At 23.5% G+C, this 15,898-nt stretch overlaps 1 protein-coding gene and 1 long non-coding RNA gene across 2 annotated transcripts in view; one reads left to right on the top strand and one right to left on the bottom strand.

The window, feature by feature from the left end:
- LOC105364939 (apyrase) overlaps window positions 1–5,398 on the bottom strand; it is a 14,771-nt gene extending 9,373 nt beyond the window's left edge. Inside the window, exons 1-4 of the mRNA XM_011502977.1 lie at window positions 5,076–5,398; window positions 4,138–4,357; window positions 2,749–2,865; window positions 2,596–2,676 (exon numbers count right to left, since the gene is read on the bottom strand). Coding sequence (XP_011501279.1) covers window positions 2,596–2,676; window positions 2,749–2,865; window positions 4,138–4,357; window positions 5,076–5,194 — 537 coding nt within the window. The 5' untranslated portion in view covers window positions 5,195–5,398. The remainder of the gene's footprint in view (window positions 1–2,595; window positions 2,677–2,748; window positions 2,866–4,137; window positions 4,358–5,075) is intronic.
- Window positions 1,893–2,135, top strand: LOC105364938 (uncharacterized). The gene is made up of 2 exons (XR_912970.1): window positions 1,893–2,014; window positions 2,100–2,135. It is a non-coding gene; the product is annotated as an uncharacterized LOC105364938 (long non-coding RNA).
- Window positions 5,399–15,898: the final 10,500 nt, after the last annotated feature.

Raw genomic sequence — 15,898 nt, 5'->3', positions numbered from 1 at the left:
TATATATATATATATATATATATATATATATATAAATTGTAAATGCGAATATTGTATAAGCACAATAAAAAAATTTTTAATTAAAAATTACAATACTGATGTAATTCTTACCAAATATATAACATTATTTTATATCTTTGAGAGATTTCTGGAATTCTATCTGACGATATTATAAGACATATAATGCAAACCTTCAGTACTTAGTCAGTGATGACTATATGCTACCCTGTCAACATAATTTTAACTATTTCGAGATTGCACACACTAATTGGACAATGGAAGAAATATTATATGGTTTTTAATATATTAAAACCCCTTGCGCAACCAAATGTAGATTTTCTTATTAAAAGTGTTCATCGATACTTTTCACATTCTTGCCACAAAAAAAAAAAAAAAAATAATACCATTAGCAATATTATAGTTAATGTTGGTATAGTTATATTTATCATTATCAGAATAGCTTTCAGAATTTGCAATTGTTTATTATTTAAATAATTAAAGTATAACTTAATATACAAAATGAATAATTGGCTTTTTTTAATATTTAGATTTAACATCTTAATAGAAAAGAATTTTATTTTCAAATTAAATTATTATTGTTTTTATTATCTAACATTTATCGAAAAATGTAGTAATAATAATAACTAATTTATTTATTTATACAAATATGTATATATGAGTGATTAAATATTTTGATTTTTCAACATTTTTTCACTTTTCATTTTTCGTTTTTAAAATAATTCGTAATATACACTTTATTAAGTTGATTATTTCAATCATCTTCTTGTGTATGTCATTTTATAAAATAAAAACTACATTATTATATTATTTTTTTATTATATACATTTTTATTTATTGCTAGTAATATTTATCAAAATTTTATAATCCATTAAATAATATTGTAGTAATTACTAAAGTTGTGAAAATTATAAAATTAATTTCTTTTTATCTCAAATATATATAATAATATTTATATATTTTATTTGTAGTATTACATATATTAGTTAAAATTTGATTTAATATTGTTCATACTACGTTAAAAAAAATTGTTATAATATCTATTACTTCTTCGTAATATAGAAACAAATTGCAAATACTCGATGCACCTAAATTTATGTTGTTAATTCATTATAAATTTCGTGATAATACACTATTTTATTATTCTAAAAAAAAAAAAAAAAAAGAAAAAAGAAAAAAAAATATTAAACAATTTGATATACGTAATTACTTTAATAGCAATGTGGAAGTAAAAAGTTCATAATAATCGACTATAAATGCGGGAATTTCATTAAAACATATTTGTTACCACAATTTAAAAACAGTGTGTTCTAATATTTTAATATGTTCTCTATATATTTTCTAATAGTGTTTCTATTTTTATTATTCTTTATTTGTCAGTATACATTAGCCAATATATTGGAGGTATTAATATGAATGAACTATTTTATAAACAATAATTAAATAAATAAATTAAATAAATAATTAAATAAATAATAACATTTTATTATTTATTATAATTATTACTTAAAAGATTTTTTTTACTTGCTGACATATTAGCTTAAAAGATTTAATTTAGATTATATTCTACTTGTATTTATATTAATATAATTACATTGTTAATTCCGAAAATTAATACATAATCTAATGATATATTTATATTATTTATATAATTTATACAGTTTGCACAGTTTTATATGTACAATCCTCGCATTAAAAATTAATTTATCGTTGCATATGATATATTATATATTAATAACTCATTGAATGAATAACCCTTGACTTTATAATACTAATTTAAAATATGAATTTAATAATGAAATATGAAAATTTGGTTAATTTCTTTTGCTTTATACATATTATGAAATTGTTTAATAACAAAATTCTATATTCTAGTATTACATTTTCAAATTATTCGTAGGATAATGAAGATGAAATTAAGGTCTACTGCATTTTCTCATCTATGAGATTCTGTCGTGCAAAACATAATCATTATGATGAAATAGCAAAATGCAGAGTATTTGTCTTTTATTTAAACAACATTATTGATACATTTTATACATTCTAACAAAAAAAATTAATTTTATCTCCCTTTTTTATAGAAAGATTATCTACGTAAAAAATGTAGATCCGAATGAAGAAAAAAAAAAAAAAAAAAAAAAAAAATAAAATCAACAATAAGCATTTTTTACAGTTTTTAACATTCGATTGTGAATTTTATATTAATTAAAATCAAATTTCTATAGTGAAGTAGTCTAAAAATCAACTGAAATTCAAGAATTTAATTGATTAAAAATTTAATGAAAAGTTTTCATCTTTAATAATATTTTGATTTTTTCCAAAAATTTAAAAAAAAAAAAAAAAAAAAAAAAAAAAAACATACACGAATATGTTTAAAAATATTATTGAACGATCCTACAATATTGATCATCTGTTCATTTTACTAAATAATATTGTAACAATCAGAAAATAAAAATCACAGTATTAAAAATAAATATAATACAAAATCAGCTTCGTATTTATTACAAATTACATTAGAAACATAAACAGAATAAAAATTTCAATAGTTTGAAACTAAATTGAACAATTAATACTTACATCTGTGTCTGAAGTAATTACACCAATTACGCCAATGCCTTTAGTGCTTTTGAGAATAACTGTACTATTCGTATAAAGATTCTGAAATTCATTCGAGTTGAATTAAAAAATTATTATTAAACTAAAATAAATTAACGTAAAATTTATATTTACCTGCAACAAATACTCATCGGTTGAGTCAAGATTAGTTAAGACTTTAGGAGCACGTAATTCATTCATAAAAGATGCTAAACCGCATATTTCGTCGTCAAAATCATGATTTCCAATAGTCTATTGATATTTATTCAAATATAAAGTATTGATATTTATTACAAATTATATAGATAATATTCACGTATTAGATTGCACTTACTGAATATTCAAGAAGTATTACATTAATAAATTGTCAATAAGTCACCTTATATACTGTAGTAAAAGTATATTGTCGAAACAATAATTATAAAAATTATATTGTTGAATTAATAATTAAAAAATAAACAAATATTTCCAAATGTATGCAAGTAAGATTATTTCATTTTTATTTTTTTTTTTTATTTTTTTTTTTTTTAATATCATTTATTCTTTGGTTATTAAATTGGTTATTAAACAAAAAAATTATAAATTATATTATTTTTCTGTAATAAAATATGTCTTTGATAATTAAGGTTGCCTAAAAGCAAAAATATCACGAAATTTCTTATCTTATCATACGATGGGGAGAATTCAAAAAACAATTTTCACAAAGCGAAGAGAAAAAAATCAAATTATAACGAATTTGAAAATCTAATTTTAATACAAATTACATTTCAATAATAATGAAAAGTTTTATTATATTTTAAATCGGAAATAAAATAGCAAACTTTTGAAAATATAATATTAATGTTCAATCTAAACGATTTCAATGTTATTTATGTTATGTTACTAAAATGATAATATTTACATATACGGAAAAAACTTAAATAAGAATATGTTTTTCATTGCTTATCAACTACGTCTTTTCTATTAAAAATTTTATAAATTTCATGAGAAGAAACATGTAAAACTGCATATTTCTTGAGATGACGGTAAATAATACTGATAAATGTAATTTAATGTACATTTATGCAAAATATAAATTAATTTTACAGCAAATTCATACATTAATACTATCCCTCCCTTGACAATCTATTAACAAAATCAATAATATTTGTAAGAGTTTATTTTGCAAAAATTTAGTCAATAACTTGGAAGTCAAAGGAAATATATTTCTTAACTACCAGTTATAATAAATATATTTAATATAAATTATTTTTAATAAAATTAGATTGCTAAGCGAATATGAAGTTTTAAATATTAATGTGAAATTCTTTATAATCTCGAAAATTTCCTTGTCAATTCTTTCATACTAAAACTTTAAAATATAATATTTATTTAAAAATACTGTACAAAATCAATTCATAGATTTCTCTTCAAAACTGATTCCTCGTTTACTTCAAAAACTTTTTATTTCAACTTTTATTAACATTATGACAGCATATTGCTATTGAAATTTTATTCCTATTATTTATATAATGGCATACATACAATTGCATCATGTGGAAGTTTATTCATAAAGTACGCTGTTATATTATCACGGTAAATGTCATAATATAAAGTTCCTTGAAAGCAATCACCAGCATTCAAGAGTATAGCGTTTGGATGTTGTTGCTTCAGGTGATGAACAATAGTTGAAACTCTAGCGATTCCCCCGACACATTTTTCTTGATCGTAACAGAAGCCACCATCGGGTGCAATTGGAATAAATCTTAACGATAATACTATTTAAATTCCGTGTAACAATTTTTATAAGAATTACCTCAGTTACTTAAAATATTTGTAAATATATTTTATATCGTAACAAAGGGCACATGCAATTAGTTGAGTTAAAGGACGAAAATTATCGGAAAACTGTATTACAGTTATTATTTACAAATATCGAGTCGTCGTATCATTATGTTTTACCAACTAAGTAATTGAACATTTGTCATGATTGAACATTTTTATGATAAAAAATCGAAAATATTCATAATGTAAAAAAATTATTTCCATACAAACTTATACAAAGACGAGTGAGTTCAACTTTTTTAAAGAGCCAACGATTGTTAAACTTTCATAAGATCTTAGATCGATAGTTAAAGGAAGAAAAAAAATTTTCAATCAATTATTTAATCGAATTTAATCCAAAATTTTTTAGATGCTCTAAAGCTCAAACTATCAACAACATATATTTAACTGCTATCGACAACAATTTTATTTAACAATGACGCGAATTAGCTTTTTCATTAATTTTTTTTCTTTCTGCTTTTATCATATAAAATAATTTATTAATCTCAATTGTTCGCAAACGATTGCGTGAAATAAAATGATAGTTGCCGCACTTTCAATTACATAAGTTATATTTGAAATTCTAAATTTCATCTAATGTATATGAAATGTGCTTTCGTTTCAATTCAATAACTCCGTAATTATATGTGCTTGATCACCTTCCGTGAAAATCGCTGTAATGAACGATGATAAGTTCGAAAAAGTTATTTCTCGTCTCCAGTGACAATAGAATAGAAATATTTAGCATTAGATAACACACCCCTGCTAACTTCAACATACTATTATTATATTATTAAAGTATTTCTTAATTTGACTTTAAGATACAAGACACAAGTCGTATAACTTATTTGTAGCCGCATAACAAGTGTAACTAAATTGTACTGTCCAAGGAGGCTGTTCACAACCGAATTATAATTATCTTTATGATAATTATTATATTCATACGCCACGTTATACAATGTATTTTATCTAGTCTTATAAATACTCGGTCATAATGCAATTAATAATGCAATATATTTATATGAAATTTATCGAATAGAAACAAATTTTTATTTTTTAAATGAATACTATTTCAAATATTGCTGTTATATTAAAAAAAAAATTTATACATTTAATGTTTTAAATGAATTGATAATATTAATCGTAATATTTACACTTTAACATTCAAAGTTTTCTTACTTGTGAATTAATGATAATTGATAATTTTATCACATATAAAGTTTATAACAACATATTTATCAAAAACTATTAATAAATCAATGAACGGTAATTATGTGTAATGAAGAAATTATGGTAAATGATTAATACAACATACATTGAATAAAATATTAATATCTTTATGAATATCTATTATTAAGTTAAACAAAAACATTAGCAATTTTCATGTCCATATATGTGTGTGTGTGTGTGTGTGTGTGTGTGTGTGTGTGTGTGTGTGTGTGTGTGTGAATATAAATTTCTCATAAAACAGACTGTACATAAATCACAGACATAACTATTGATTTTTCTTTAATAAATTTTAAAGAAGAAATAAATACTCAATAGTGATAATATTCTTAATACCTATTTTATAAATATAATTTTAAGATTTTATAAAATAAAATGAAATAAAAATAAAACGATTAATGGATGCTCCGTTAATTCGATTATCTAAATATATAATAAACAAACTTTATAGTTAACGACATAATGATTAATAATATATCGGTATCCATGAAATATAAAGACTGTCATGTCATTTATAGGTAATTTATCTGAATAATACAAGTATTCTATTATTTTTGTTTCCTTAATCTAAATATATTAATGAGTTTAAAATTAATTATGAAAATGCATAAATCTTGAAATACTAATATTTTAAATATGAAATTTTTAGTCTTAAACTTAAAATAAAAAATTGGTTTCTAATATAAATGAAATAAATCAATGGAAATATTTTAGATAAAACGTTTGAAAAATAATAATAATAATAATAAAAACTCTTTTCGTTTAATAAACACTTTGGTATTTACTTTATTATACAGTTGTATATAATAGTTGTATAATTGTAAAAGCGAGAAGAAAAATCAATCAATATATTATGAACTTGTAATTAATATACATGTATTTCGACTGGTCTTTTATCTTTATTTTACAATCGTTATTATTATTAATAATCATTGCCATAAATAATTGGTGAGAAAAAACCATTCATTGTAATGTATTTTTTTAATGAAGATGACAATACATGTGAAAGAAACTGTTATCTCTAGAAAAAAAGTCACTTCCTATTTATCAGAAATAAATTTACAATATATGTTATTAACAATGGCCGACTTACGAAACATATTATAATCGTAAAAAAGGTGCAATTGGGTAAAAAATAAAAAAATCATGTACTATTTACTTCCGACTAACAATAAAAAATTCACACATTCTTTTTTTAAATAAATTGTTATATATAATTTATTTATTTCATTCTTTCATTTGGATTGATAGGAAGGTTATTGCACAATGAATAAAATATATTCATTGTAAATTATTAATTCAATTTAATGTCAATATGGCGTTTTTTTTTTTTTTGCTACATAAATCAGTTTTTGTTTTGGCAGTTGAGATAAGATTTATGCTTATTTTACAAAATACTAATATTGTAAAAATATATCAGTTCTAAAAGATTGTAATAAATATTTTTTTAGAATTAAATTAAAAATGAATAAATGAAAGCAATGTAATGATATGAACGGAGTAAGATTCACATATATGTATATTTATCCATATATTAACCAAAATTTTAGTTGACATTATTAACTTCGCGTTCATAATTATAATTATTCGTAATTCGAAAATAAATTGAAAATACCTAATGCACGTCTATCTAAATTTATCTATTTATCCAATTTATCTATCAAGTTTATATTTCAAATATTTCAGCATATAAATTTCATTATTACATATTTTTCATTGTTTCATGCAAAACCAAAAGAAATTCAATAATCTATATAAAGTTACGTAATACTCCTATCTAAAGTATTTTTAGTATCAAAATTTTTTTATGACATTGTATAAATTCATTATCTTTTACTATATATTCATGCATATCTTTCATCGGCTCTATAAATTCCAATATTCCAAAAAGAATAAATTATTATTCTCAATAGCATGTTAATACAATATTAATAGCATGTCATTCCGATATATATTAGCAGTATCCATATTTGCAATATTGTTTGTACATCTGAAGGTATTAATTTGAATTAATTTTTTAATTTTTAATAGAATTTTTATTTTATAATATTATTAAAGATAAAATTTTATTATAAAGTGTTTCCGTATTTTTTTTACTTATTTACTCATTCACGTAAAAGCTATAAATTTAATGCCAGATTAAGACATTAATAAATACAATTCCTATCACTCCTATTAAATATATTCCAATATAAATTAATGTACAAATCAAGATATCGATAATTATCTTACATATTATGTTAACTGATTGAACAAATAATAAATTAATTTGAAATTTCAATAAAATTTTTAAATTATAATAAAATTCTCTATTTTTGAGATTAAAATTTCAATTTATATTAGGGTACTGACACTGGCTCCGAATGTATATTGAAATCTTTACAAATTTGCAAGAATCAATTTAAAGAAAAAAGTAACATCGAACAGTGCAGGGTACGTTATTTTTACTCGATTTATACTTACTAATTTCACTAATTAATTAATGCTTTCTAAACAAATATATCTTATTGTCATTTTTACAGAAAGACTATGTTAGCAAAAACTGTAAGCCCGGAGGACGTTAATAGAAAAACTATCAACAATAGGTGTTGATACTTTCCAACATTAAATTAATATGTGTTATGTTTTTATCATACAGTAATTATATCAAGCTAATTTTATTTCTTATAATGTAATAAAATATATACACTGATTAATTTGAAAAGAGCTGATAATAAAAAAAAAGCCATAGATGAAATTAGTGTCGACAAAAAAATTAATGTTTAAATACCCAACGTAAAATATTTCCTGGCTTATAATGCATTTTGTCATACTTATAAGAATTACGTCAGTTACTTAAAATATTTGTAAATATATTTTATATCGTAACAAAGGGCACATGCAATTAGTTGAGTTAAAGGACGAAAATTATCGGAAAACTGTATTACAGTTATTATTTACAAATATCGAGTCGTCGTATCATTATGTTTTACCAACTAAGTAATTGAACATTTTTATGATAAAAAATCGAAAATATTCATAATGTAACAAAATTATTTCCATACAAACTTATACAAAGACGAGTGAGTTCAACTTTTTTAAAGAGCCAACGATTGTTAAACTTTCATAAGATCTTAGATCGATAGTTAAAGGAAGAAAAAAAATTTTCAATCAATTATTTAATCGAATTTAATCCAAAATTTTTTAGATGCTCTAAAGCTCAAACTATCAACAACATATATTTAACTGCTATCGACAACAATTTTATTTAATAATGACGCGAATTAGCTTATTAGCATATAAAATCATTTATTAGAATTAATTATTCTATAAAGTGAAATTATAATATTCTTCGATGATAGTTATTCTCATAAAAATTAATTAGAAAATACAAAAAATTTCATGTATTTTGCCAATTATATTTATTTATGTATAAAATTATTTGAAATATAACTATTTAATTTAATGCTTGCGCCTGGCAAAATCAAAGTATAATCTGGTTAAAAATAAAAATATTAAAATAATGCATTTTCTTAGTAATGGACTTGCTTACTGTTTGAGATATCAATGCCATAAGATCAAATATCGATTTTAAAATGTTTTATAATAAATTTATTTACCAAAACTTTTTCAAATAGTAATGAAATTATAGCTTACACTTAAAAAAATAAATAATTATAACATAGACATGAGCTTTGATTCTAGATAAATGTTGTGGCGAATCCCATCAAATAAATAATCCAACAAAATCCTAAATAAAAATTGGCTTACAATTAAAACTTACGAATTGTTCGAGATTTCGAGAACCTCTCGCGAATGTCAAACATCGGTGGAGGGGAGGGGAGGGGGGATTCAAGTCCTGAGACATCTGGGGAAAAGTGTCCAACGGTCGTTGGACATCTGAAAAAATCTAATGTGCACAGTCGCGACCATTGCTTAAATGATTCACCACAATCCTCTCCATTGTTGTCAGCTCTGACTAGGTTGTCGCATGGATATTTAAAGCAAGTACGCTTCGTGGAAAGGACTCTCTTAGCGGGAATGCCAAGGAAGAATGAGGCCCTTGCTTACCATGAGCCCACCGAAGAAGGAAGACGCGTCGATTCTCCCGTGCTGCACATAAAACGCGTTGACACTATCTCCTTCGTATCAAGAAAACGCCAGACTATATAAGACATAATCCCTAATAAGGATTGTGCATAATTAGTTGCTGATCCTTACAAGATCAACTACAACAAATCATCGTCATCGAGGAGCATCTCGTGTTGATAAACTAATCACCACGCGATCAGTTCAAGCAACTACAACCACGTCACTTAATATAGTGTATACCTTTCCATAACATAAACCCAACACATCAATAGTGTAATTCCTGTAAAGCTCACACACTCTATTTCGACAGCTCTTCCACTTAAGTCCTTACCAAGCATTCTCTAGGGCGGGAGGCAAATTATTATAAAGCCAGCGAACACCGATCGTTAAACTATAATTAAAATAATATATCACTATATTAACAAGAAATAATAAAGGTTAAATTTTAGTTATTTATTTCCTGAAACTTAAATTTCAAAAGTAATTTACTACTCGGTAATAAAATAAAGTAAGACAGATAACTACCTAAAGCATACACTTTTTAAACAGTAGGAGTATCAAAGCAGTTTTTTATTTAGTACTATTGTTAAAATATCGTTGTAAAACCAATTAAAATAAATGAAAATACAAGAAAAATTTTCTCCCAACCTAATCATTAAAAATTTGACTTACAATATAAATCTTAATGGATTTTTTTTATATTTTCATGTCATCAAATGCAGAATGAGATGAGGTAAGAATTGATCATAGGAAGTGGGAAGACACCTTTAAATGATTATTTTTTTTTTTTTTTTTTTTTTTTTTTTTTTTATACAAAGCATGTATCTTCAGTAGGATAAATATGGAAAGTCGTAAAGGCGGCAAATGTCCTATTCATCCGTCACATCATAACTAAAAGAAGACTTTTCAGCATAATATCTCTAATTGAAAAATGTATTATTTAGAGTGTATAATATAAACTTATATAACATAAATAACATAAATTGTTCTTTCAGATTTATCCAATATAGCATGCCACTATAAAAAAAAAAAAAAAGGCAATATCAGTAATGTATAAATTGACTTATAAAGTAGTAAATATTTATTAGTTATTCGCACGATTCGCTGCTTTAATAAGTGTATACGTTAACTATCATTTGCAAATTATTCCTAAAGCAACATTTTAATTTTGGTCTTATCATTACAAGATGATTTAATGTTAATTAATTAGAAATGTACCGAAACTTAACATATTATAGACTTGAATCTTAGACGAAAGAAATGTTGTAAATTTCTCATTAATTTTGAAACAATTCTATTACATCTTAAAAATATCGAAAATTAATATAAATAGCATAATAATGCATAATAAATAAATGCATTAAAAGCAATAACAAAATATATCAAATATTTGTAGACGGAGTTTTAAATTCAATTTTACAGTATTTTATTTAAGTTGATAGAATGGCTTTTAAAAGTACTCACTATATAATTTTTCAGTTATTTATTGAGTTATAGTTATAGTCCTTGGTCAGTCCATAACTCGATTTAACTGCAAGTTTAAAATAAGCAATGATATTTACCATTCATCGTTCATGAAGGAGTACTTTGATTTTAAATGAGAATTTCAATTTCATTAATAACAGCATAGACAAATATAAGAAAATAAATGCATAAATAAAGGAAATAATCCTACAACTTTATTATACTAAATTATAAGGTTGATTAAATATTTATAGGAATGAGACTATGATGAAACTATACACTAAATCGGACAATATTAAACTTCGTTGCATTGGAATTTCATATAAGTAATGTGTAAATAAATTTTGAAAACTATCTTGCAAACAATGGCTTGAAATAATAAAGTTAATTGAAAATTAGCATTATTTAATTATTATTAGTCGATACCAAGTTTTCAGAAGAATTCAGGATTTTGCGAACAAAATTTACAAAATTTACAACATTAAGAGTAACATAAAAACAGATCGAATAAAATAGAACAATTAAATTAATCATTTTTTTTTCCTTTTTTTTCCAAATATTTTCTAAATATTTGAATAATGATAAAAAAAAATATATAACGAGTTCGAAAATCAGTATACTCAATTATGTATAATCGAAAATATTTGAAAACTTTGCATAATTAAATTAAAATAATATTAATTATTTTTAATATGCATATATACAGCTGTAGAATAGATTTATCTTATCGTTTTTATTCAAAACGATACATTCACGTTTATCTTCAAAAGATGAAGAGCAGCCGACCGCTGCTGCTGCTACGAAAAAGCAAAACGAATTTTCTATAAGAATATCGAATAGACGATGGATGCATTATGCTCTATCCAGCTGTGAAAAATCCCGAGAAACTTAGCATCGAGTATTGGAAAAATATTGTCGGGAAGACACGGATACGGACGGTAACGCCGCGAAAATTTTTTCCACTGACAACCAACAACAACAAAAAATTATTCATTGACTATCAGGTCAGTGACTTAAGATAAGGACAAACAGTGACAGAAAATTATATTATGCAGGGGCTCTCTCAAATTTACTGATTGGTATTTTTTTTTTGTTTTGTTTTTTTTTTTTTTTTTTTTTTTTTTTTTTTTTTTTTTTTTTTTTTTTTTTTTTTTTTTTTTGATAATAAGCAATAACGTGATTATGATATAATTTAAAAAAAAATAAAACAAAAAAAAAACAGATGAATAATTCAAGTTTATCAATTAATAACATTATTGCCTATTATAATAATAGTACAATATAATTGTACAAAACAAAATTTACAAAAGGTAACTCATATGTTTAGGAATTTTACATAAATATTAATCAACTGTGCATCAACGTCAATGCATATCATCTACGTTAAATATTTAACGCGGATCTCTTGATATCTAACGTGTACTTGTGAGATTATGAGAATATTAAAACGAATGTCGATATTTTTCAAAACATGTCAAATGACAAATTGATGAAAAAATTTATTAAACGAATGTATTAACTACGCGATCAAATGATTTCATGAAGTTTATACACGTCAGCCATCTTTGATCGATTATTCCCACGTAATAGCAATTTTATTCCAATATTTCACTAATGAAACTTCACTGCCTACACACTATATATATTATTAAAGTTAATTCGTGTGAAATTCAGTACTATAAATATGCATTATGCTAATAAACTTATAGATAACTTATCTGAACTTTTCGATTCGTGGCTGTAAGATTCACACTCATTAAACGTGTTTTCGAATAAATACTTTGAAATTTAATACATTCAAGACTCGTGATGATAATAGATTGTTTATAATTTTTAAAAAAATTTATTTGTAAAAACAATAATAATAAAGAAAATGTACAAAATCATGCAACAGCACTGCAAACATCCACACTATAAAGTTGTAAAAAATTATGTATAAAATAAATTATTTTGCGTTAAAATTATTAATATACGATCTTTCGTGAAGAAAATAAATATTCATTTTGATAGAACTAATTAATAATACAAAAATGAGATTTCTTTTCCTTTATTTACAAATTATATATTGCTTATTGATTAAATTTGCTCTTAAAAAGATTACGATAGTTTGGAAAAAAAAAAACATTTGCGAACGAATAAAATTTTATTTTTATATTTTTATATTACTATCTGCCATATAAAAAATAAAAAATAAACATTCTCAATTCAATTACAAAAAAAAGCAAAAACGATATTTTCGCGCTATTACTTCAATACGACTTCAGAATGTCAGAATGAAACAATATTTATAAATATTATGCAATTTTAAATATTTGATATAAATAAATGTATATATATATATATAAATATAATTTTTAGAAATCAATTATTAACTAATCTTCAAATAAAATAATTAAATTAATACTAATTATTCATTAATTATTATTCACAAAATAGTATTTTAATATATAAATACTATTAAAAAAATGCTAAATTATTCAAATAAAATTTTTACCAACTGCATTTCATCTAAAATACGACTTTCATTAGAAATATTAAGTAATGACTAAAGCTGGTAAAGTGTTATTTTAACTAAATAAAAAAACTCAGTCGTATTTGGTTTTTCCATTTTAATCTTTGTTTGACATAAAAAATGCAACAATCTAAAAAAAAAAAAAAAAAAAAAAAAAAAAAAAAAAAATATGCGACTATGTGAAATTATTTTGAATCCAAAGGATAAACTATCCAGTATTAAATTACAAATTTGTCTACACTTTAGTTTGAAAATAGACAATTTATTGTTAAATGTATTATTAAATACATAATCATTATATTAATATTGATATTTATTTATTTAACTGCAATGTTTTGAATTTGAATTGACTGAAATTGGTATAGTACTTTTAATATGAAAATCCTTCCAATTTTAAATAATACTAACGATGAAAACTAATACAAATTTATTTAATAAAATGTTGATAAATTCATTCGGTTTTCTTTCAAATAATCGTAAGTAGAAACACCATAATTATATATAAAATTTAAGCTAACATATGTACAATCAATCTTTATTTTATAAAATTTATTTTGCATATTATAAAATATGTAATTAAATGAAAGCGTAATTAAATAAAAAACAAATATATATATCTTTCATTCTTTTAGGAAATAGGGATCCGCTCTTTTAGGAATCCGTGAAAAAAAAAAAATTCGACTTTAATTGTCAACGAACAAAGTCAAGGAAAAAGAAAACTGGAAACTGCATTTAACATAATTCAATTTAATAAAAATGTACGGTATCAGAAAAATTAATAATTTAAGATAAAAAAATTCCTGTTCCTTGTTTTTCGATGTAATTTATTTTTTATTAAAATATACAGTATATAGGTTAAACAAGTTGATCACACATTTTATTTTGTGTTCGCCTTGGCAAACCTATTTATTACATTATATTACTTTTTACCTATAACGCATTTCTCTTGCTTATAATTTTATTTTATCATTTTTTATATGTTCAATTCGCGCAATTAAACTTTTATCTTTAAAAAAAAAAAAAAAAAATACTCTTACGACTCTTGTTCTACATACGATAAACTTCTTTTAACGGTAAGTGCAATTTTACATACAATATATCTTCGCGATTTTATACACGAATAAACTATATGCAGCATTATTCCTCCTTATAATATGAACTTCCAACAGCTCCATATAATTAACCAATAATTAAGAGACATACAAACTTTCATTTATCCTTAAACTATCTCATTCAATAATATCTCTTTTCTTCACTCATTTCTTATTTCTTATAATGCACAAACGACATTAGTTGCGTGCACATCAAATAAATAAATAAATAAATAAATAAATATATAGATATATATACATACATACATACATACATACATACATACATAAATACATGCATACATACATACATACATATCTATATACACGTATATATATTTATTTATTTATTTATTTATATTTGTATATATATATATATATATATACTTATCGCAAGAACAATTCTTCGCAAGGTGATTTGGTTAAGTTAAATATACTCGATATTAAATTCGATTGGGTACGATCCCAGTCGGATAAAAACAATCCAATTCCATCGGACAGCTTCGCACGTATCAATTGCGGATAACCGCAAGGCGTAAAAGTGCTAGATCGTTTGTTTCACCGTATGTAACATCGCGCTATTAATCGAACAAATAATATGCTGGAATAGCAGGCACCGATTTATTTAATAAAATCTTCTCGCTCGTGGTACGTTTCTTGTAACGACTATCCCATAATGTAAAACTGTTGGGATATCGATCAAGCATCCAACGACTAAATCCTAATGGGTTGCGGATTACAAAGCAGGGAGATTACGACGACCCAGAAAATTGGTAATGCCAATTATCTGGATATATAAAAAAAAAAAAAAGACTTGAAACTCTATACAAAAATGTGCATTGGAAAATAACAACATAGTACGAATTCTACGACGGTATAAATATAAATTATCGGCATAACCAACATCCATACCTTGCAATACCTTGCGATTATTCACGATTAGCACTCCATTTGAATATTGTTATACTAGGCACCATTTAACATTACCGGACTATTCGGCCTGTGGTGGAAAATAACACCTCCAACACTATTTTGTATTAGAATTATGTTAGACCACCTTCAATGTAACGCTACCATTTTTAATAATTTCGACACTTGGAGTTATTTCAACCGACAA

The sequence above is a fragment of the Ceratosolen solmsi genome, unplaced genomic scaffold (assembly GCF_000503995.2).
Source record: "Ceratosolen solmsi marchali unplaced genomic scaffold, CerSol_1.0 scaffold61, whole genome shotgun sequence".
NCBI lineage: Eukaryota > Metazoa > Arthropoda > Insecta > Hymenoptera > Agaonidae > Ceratosolen > Ceratosolen solmsi.
This window is presented reverse-complemented; position numbering and strand designations above follow the sequence as displayed.